Source organism: Solanum lycopersicum, chromosome 8 (genome assembly GCF_036512215.1).
Source record: "Solanum lycopersicum chromosome 8, SLM_r2.1".
NCBI classification, from domain to species: domain Eukaryota; kingdom Viridiplantae; phylum Streptophyta; class Magnoliopsida; order Solanales; family Solanaceae; genus Solanum; species Solanum lycopersicum.
Genome location: NC_090807.1, coordinates 55104186 through 55111535, shown reverse-complemented (window position 1 = coordinate 55111535; position 7350 = coordinate 55104186). Strand labels below are relative to the sequence as shown.

At 30.4% G+C, this 7350-nt stretch overlaps 1 protein-coding gene across 1 annotated transcript; it reads right to left on the bottom strand.

Annotated features, from left to right (window-relative positions):
• Nucleotides 1-889: 889 nt before the first annotated feature.
• On the bottom strand, nt 890-4352 carry VPE7 (vacuolar processing enzyme VPE7). Its single transcript, XM_010326743.4, has 9 exons — nt 4130-4352; nt 3128-3292; nt 2879-3035; nt 2489-2574; nt 2164-2387; nt 1965-2013; nt 1600-1818; nt 1316-1522; nt 890-1206 (listed from the first exon to the last, which is right to left on the bottom strand). The coding sequence occupies exons 1-9, from the start codon at nt 4295-4297 to the stop codon at nt 1069-1071; spliced, it is 1413 nt and encodes a 470-aa protein (XP_010325045.1). The 5' UTR covers nt 4298-4352; the 3' UTR covers nt 890-1068.
• Between the last annotated feature and the right edge of the window lie 2998 nt (nt 4353-7350).

Below are 7350 nucleotides of genomic sequence, written 5' to 3'. Positions count from 1 at the left end.
GAAGGCCTACACTACCAAGAGACCTTCTCACCAGTGGTTAAAATGGTTAGCATCAGAAGTGTCTTAGCCCTTTCTGCAACTTGTAAATGGAATATCCATCAAATAGACGTTTTTGATGCATTTTTTCAGCGGTGACTTATTTTAAGAATATGACACTTCCCCAGGAATTCAATGTTCCTAAGGGATTTAATGTTCAGGGGGAGAAACATGTAGGCTCATTAAATTACTATATGGGTTGAAACAAGCTCCTAGGCAATGGAATATAAAACTCACAGAGGCTCGTCAAACTTGGCTTTGCTTAGTGTCATTTAGACTATTCATTGTTTATAAAAAAAGACTAGTACATCCTTGGTGATAATTTTTCCAATATGCGTTCTCTAATGAATGATTAGGTATTATCTTGAAATGGCTAGACCTGACAATGATATATCAGAATATCCAGGGATGGTGGACAAGGATTCCATGCCAAGCAAAAGGGAAGATGAGTAGAGCAATCTTATGGACAATTTGTGTGTGTGTGTGTATATATATATATATATATATATATATATATTCTATTAATTGATAGTTTCTTATTTTAATGAAATACTACAGAATATTTATATTTAGGCCAGTGGCAGAGATAAGAATGCAAATCTTTTTCTTTATATGAAACATGATATGGTTTTTTCATTATTTTATGGAAGAATTTTCCTTCATACAAATACAACGAAAAATTATGATTGATTACGACTCTCTTCACTTACCACTCTTCAAAGTTTTTGATATAAAGAACGGCTAGAATAATGTACGTTAACTCAGCGAAGTTCTACATGCTGCCAGGCTAAAAGCTTCATAATTTCCAATTGTCAGACAAAATCGAACTTAGATAAAACTGAACAAGACTCGGTAAAAGCATAAAAGGTTAAGAAGCCATTATAATTGAGAAAACAAAGCTTTAGTACATGGAAAATATCTGCTTCTAAGCAATTTTTTTCTGAATGTAGCTATCAGCGAAAAGATAAAATTTTGCAGGATGACACATACTGGCAAAATATACTATTTGCCAACTACCAAGAGTACCCTCTACTAACTTGAACATGCTTGAGCAGACATAGCAGCCATTTTCTCACTTGTAATCCCAGCATTGCAGATGTTGGCGATACCACGAACATGTTTCCTTCCATAAACTGTTAACCTTCCACAATGTGTTTCAAATATCTTGACCTATTATAAAGAATTGAGTAGTCATATTTTTATCAAAAGAATAAAACACGAAAATTCAAATTAAATACCACAAAAATCATTGTTTTTTATCACCATGTTAAATACTTACATAGGACTTAAGGCAATCCCAGTTGTCAACAAGTGGTTTTCCAGCAGGTCGAACACTGTGTAGTACCTCATTACCTTTTTCAACACCAAAAAGAAGGTCCCCTAGATGTTTTACATTACTGTCAACTTGACTTCTCTGTGACATAAGTTCATTTAGTTTCACTTTAGCTTCATATTTCTCATCGGAGCCTTCAGGAGCATTTTGATGCTGCAAACATAAAGAAAGAAAATAACTGAAATGTGTAGAAAGATGAATTGTCCATCAAAAAAAGGTAGAGTACTTACTTTGGTGAACAAATAGAAAAGTTCAGTACTTCTCTGATCCACATTCCTTGATGATGATGTCGAGAATGACTTTGCATCCACAGAGTTATGACTGTGATTTTTGGAAGTTTCACCCAAATATGCGGCGAGAGGATCAAAACTCATCACTTTATCACCATATTCTTGGACGTGGGAGCCATAATTATGATATGTTAAGTTGGCAGCAGTTCTTTTTGCAACCTGAGCGACCAAGTGAAATCGTAAATCTTCCAATTGAATGGAATAAACGAAAGAATAGGTATTGCCCAAACAATTGATCTTGTATTTTTTTTAGCAAATAGTTTAAAGCATATACAATAATTGTCAATAACAATATAAACTCTTACTCGACTATACTGCTGATGCAAGCTGTTAGTTTTTCGATCTTGTACATCACTGTTCATAGGTGCAAACAATAATTAGTTTGACATAATATGTCATTTCCAAGTATAAATGATAGAAAATAAAATAAAAGAATCTATACTTGGCATACTCCTTCCTTACAGTGTGGACTACGAGAACAGAGGTTACGAAAATTGTTTATACCTATCTTCCATCCAGGAAACATTGAACAAGTCTCCCAAACAAACACCCTTAAACTCGGGAGGGGGACACTGACCCCAGCAGGAATCAACAGGAGTACTCTCGCCACAGTATGTGCCATAACTGTCTTCATCAGGTTTTGATGCAGTCATGGCATAGATGTTAAGTCCTTTGGGGAGAATACCATCAAACATGCTTCCAGACTCGCAGGCTTCTAGGTAAAACACCTGCACATCATCCAATATAAAATACAGACATTAAATTTTACTGATCAAACATTCTGAAATAGGGAAAGAAATCCTTAAAAAAAACAAAGCTAGCGAGTTACCAGTCTGTCATACGTCCCTGAAGCATGCTTCTTTTTCAACATGTTAACTAGCTCATGTGCATAAATCACTTCATTATATGGCATTGCTGATAATAATAAAACACGAAAACAATAATGCATATCCCAATCAGTTTTGAAGAATCACAAATCAAGCTTCGATTTAGAATGAGTATTAGGCAGCATGAATTATACACATTCACAACTTCAAAATGGGGTCTTATTTCTCACATAATTGCTCCACTAATACTACTTATTATGTCAGGAAGTCATATTTCTTCTTGATTCCAATTCTTTTCAACAAACAAGCTTTTTTTCTAAGATAATAACTACTCACTCTGTCCCAATTAAAGTGTCGCAGAGTTTAAGACTTAATGTGAGGAAGATACTTACAAATAACTCCAGGGGCACCATGATCAGTGAAGTAGATGAAGATATGGTCATTTGGACCACTCTTCAAAACTTTCCCACTTCCTCCAACAACACCACTTTTATTGGCAAGGATGACATTGAAAAAGTTGTTAGCATTAACATCATCACCTACATAATCCTAATTCAACAAAAAGGGAAGAGAAGAACCTTCATTAGCTAACAAACAATCTCATAATCTTGAAAATTGAACACAAAATTAAAAGAACAAACCTTAGGGACGCCTTTGTAAACATCATGGCCATGTGGGTTATTGATGATGACACCAGGTCTTGGGTTTTCTGTATTGTTAGCAATATCATCATACATAAATACAATGATGTTCTCATCCTTAAGACCACCAGCCTTCATTATTTGGTAAGCGTGACACACATTAGCCTGAAATCATACAAAAAGGTTACATTTTAATTATTGTAGTTGTCCACTTGTTTAACTTAACACAAAATTTAAAACAAAAAATAACATTATTAAAATTTGTAGACTTGCTATAAATCATTATTAACAATAAAAGAGTGTTCTAAATTAAAACTGTTTTCGTTTGTGCAAAGGCGATTCTTATTAACGGAGTAAAAAAAGTGTATTAAACTTGAACAGAATGGGCATATAAAAACTGTGTTAAATTGGACCAGAGTGGGTATATAGTTCTTATTTCTCCTTTATATTTCAATTAACATATTTCTTGTTTTTTTTTGTTTGTTTGAAGGGGGATGGAAACGTCATTTTAGACTTTAAGTTGGTAGTAACTTGATATTTTCTAATACTGGAAGAGTTAAAAATTTTAAGTCAAACCAAAGTGTCATGTTTTTATACTTATAAGTCAAATCAAATCAAATTATAGTCAGATGTTTCAACTCTAGATTTTTGTGGATATCTTGATTTTTTTTTGTGGTTCGATGTGAAATATCTTCAAACAGTAGTTTAGAATAATCAAATTCAATTATCTCAAGATATGTAAAAACTTGAAAAAAATCAATAATAGCCACATGATTCACAAAATAAAACAAAGTTGATAGATGTTGATAAAAATATGATCAAACCAACCACTTCAGTCACCACAAACAAAACGTCAAACATTCACATCGTCGTAAGCCAATCACACCAACAATGTCATCTACCCATCATCAAGACAATCAATTAAAGGTTACAAGAAGTTGAATCATAAAAATGTTAGGCTATATATATTTTATATATAAAAAATTAATTTAGGATAACAACCTGATGCCTATAATTAGTCCATCCATTGGAGCCAGCAACTAGGACAACCCATTTTGTTCCTTTTGTTTTTTGGGTTAAGAACTGAGTGATACTACGACCTTCAATAGTAACAACTATTGAGACCAAAACAAGGAAAAATATACCAACAATATTATACCTAGATATCATTGTGTTTAAAATTAACAAAGAAACCAATCGACTGGGATGGAGAATATTGAGCTTGGTGTATGGCAAATTTATAGCAAATATGTCAAGAACTTGACAATTATTTATTGCATTGACATTTGGTTATACATTACGAGGATATCAATTTTTATAATAAATGTTTATTAGACCATATTTTTTGGGGAATTTGCTTTGAATTTTGTTTGACCAATATTTAAATAATTATTTGACCAATTTGACAAGATTTTCTCTTACATTTATCTAGTAAAATTACATGTGTCATGCGGGGAATTTAATATCAGAGAATTTATAAAATAAACTTATGTCTTATTCTTTATTCAAATTAAAACACTGTATTGTCTTACATACAAGATTTCATAGTAAATAACATTAATAATGTAGAGGAAATGATAATTATAATTTATAACATCTTATCATTTATCCTCAATCAATCATATTTGATTTGATTTTATGATTTATCCTTGTGCCTCCAGAAAGTGTTACTATTTGATACTTTTGGGGAATCAAATGTACATCAACCTGAGATATTAAATTTTCTAAAAAAATAAATATTCGTTGGTGAAGAGATAAATAAATTTTAAAATGATTGAAATAATGAACAAATATTCTAATCCTAACGCGTAGAAAGTTCAGCTCTACCTTTTGTTTCACATATATCATTTTAAAGTTCCCCTTTTAAATTTATCATAAGTAACTATTAAATTGGATAGTTAAAGGGAGAATGTATCATATTGGACAACAAATCAACTTATTATATATGCTTGAAATGGAAAATATTACACAAAACTTTTCAGTTTATTTGAGTGTTTTTTTAAAATCAACATGAAGTTCAATTTAAAACTACACTTCTATTCCAATCACAATGTCGAAAAGAATATTTATCACTTCAACAAAAGTATTTACAACTTAGAGTAAACTTGAAAATATGTTCGCACTTTTATGTTGAATATGAGCAATTAATTCATATATATATATATATATATATATATATATATATATATATATATATACACACACACACACACACACTTCAAATATATAAACATAATATACAATCAATTATATTAGAATACTTACATTATATTATATATATATATATACTTCTAATACATACACAATATATTATCTATTATTTTAAAATACTTTTATTATATTATATATATACTTCTAATATATACACAATATACAACTTAATATAATAAAATACGTACATTATATATTGCATATATACTTCAATATAAACAAAATTACACACAATATACTATCTATTATATTATAATAATTCCATTATATTATATATATTATTTCTAATATATAAACAATATACTACTTAATATATAATATTTTCATGAATTTTTTAAAGTAAATAATCGTTAACATTTTTTTTTCACGTATCGACTTATTATAGTGTCTACAATTTAAAATTAAAGACATAGTGATTTTATGAAGGAAAAAAAGAAAATAAGAAACGCAAAGACTAAATGAGCTTTTGACTTTACAACATATAGAGTTACAAAATTACAACTCTTTGTCTCTAATAAATTGTAAAATGTAAATTCTACATATTTTGAATCATTTTTTCCAGTTCGTCTGTATTAACATTAACATGAATTCTTTAACAACATAAAGAAAACATTAACATGAATTGACTCATAATTTTGAAAGTCAATTAATCCGTAATTTAGATTTGCTTCTGCCGAAGGATCCCCAATTAACATTATTAATTTTGAAAATCAATTAATCAAGTAAAGTGATATGATGATTATATAATGCTTAATTATGATCATTTGTATCACTCATAGTCTTATATATAGTAGGTTCCTCATGAATTTGAACATCTAAAGCACTGTATATATAACATAGCACCAACCAAATAAATAGGAGGAATAGGTTTTTCAATCATTTCAGTAATAGCTATTGTATAATCTTCTTTAAGTGTTTATTCACTAAGCAATATAGCAAGGTCGGCTACATAAATTAAATACTACAAATGGTAGGATAATAAGCACTGAAAATACAACGGTAGCGACATAATTTTTTCTTAAAAAACAACTTCATTAATTTTAAGCCAATCAGATTTTTTGCAACATGACTTCGAAAAATCTATATACATATTGGTTAAAAGTTGTAGTTATGTGCACTCTATAAATGTAGCAAGTTTTTAAAAAAATCATACGTAGAATTCCACCTAGTCTCTATTTCTTTGCGCATTAATCTTGCTCTAAGATTATTTTCCTCACATATTCTTTTAAATTCTTTAAGTCTAGCCTTTCTATTATTCCTTTCAATAAAATAATTGTGTCACACCCCGAGCCTACACCCAGGGCGTTGCCAGCGCTCGATGATCATTGTTGGCCTCAAGCGGACCTTTGGGCTGACTTACTTTACTCGGAGGAAGACAATAATCATTAAACTTAACTGAAATGAAATCATGTAATAACTGAGGGATTTTTTTAAAACTGAAATATTCAAACTTGGACAAATCTGGAAACCCAAGTCCTAACAATAAAAGATAATCCTGAAAAGACTCAAAGGACTAACATTTGATTGTCCATCTATTAAGCCTCTAAAATTGAGATGGATGTTGGGACAAACCCCACAACATCCTAATGAACTAAACTAGAAATCAAGTAAAAGTGTCCTACGGAATGCAAGGAGGCTCACTAACTGACTCTGCAGTGCTCAACTGGATCAACGTTGCGCTAGATGCTGATCCTTGTTACCTGTTTCTGCATTATAAAACAATGCAAGACAATTGACATCAGTATATTGAATGTACGATTATGTAAGTTGAAATGTTAAACAGTACAAACATAGGCTTGAAAAAGATTCTGAAAGAAACACTTACCTTGGCTCTGCTCAACTCATGAATACTTGCTAACTCATTTCATTATAAATCAGTTTAAAACAAGTGTGATATAATAGAAAAGTTTTTTAAAACATGATGTCAACTCTATGTATATGCAAGGATACCACATAACTCTGAAATTTATAGAAAAAATATAAGAAATTAATGTATATAAAAATACAAAAAA

Excerpts from the sequence above, each read along its gene's own strand:
- VPE7 (XM_010326743.4), bottom strand. The coding sequence starts at position 4,297 with ATGATATCTAGGTATAATATTGTTGGTATATTTTTCCTTGTTTTGGTC. Across the intron at positions 2,388-2,488 it reads CAGGGACGTATGACAGACTG|GTGTTTTACCTAGAAGCCTG; the intron begins GTAACTCGCTAG and ends GATGATGTGCAG. Across the intron at positions 2,014-2,163 it reads GTTTCCTGGATGGAAGATAG|TGATGTACAAGATCGAAAAA; the intron begins GTATAAACAATT and ends ACCTATGAACAG.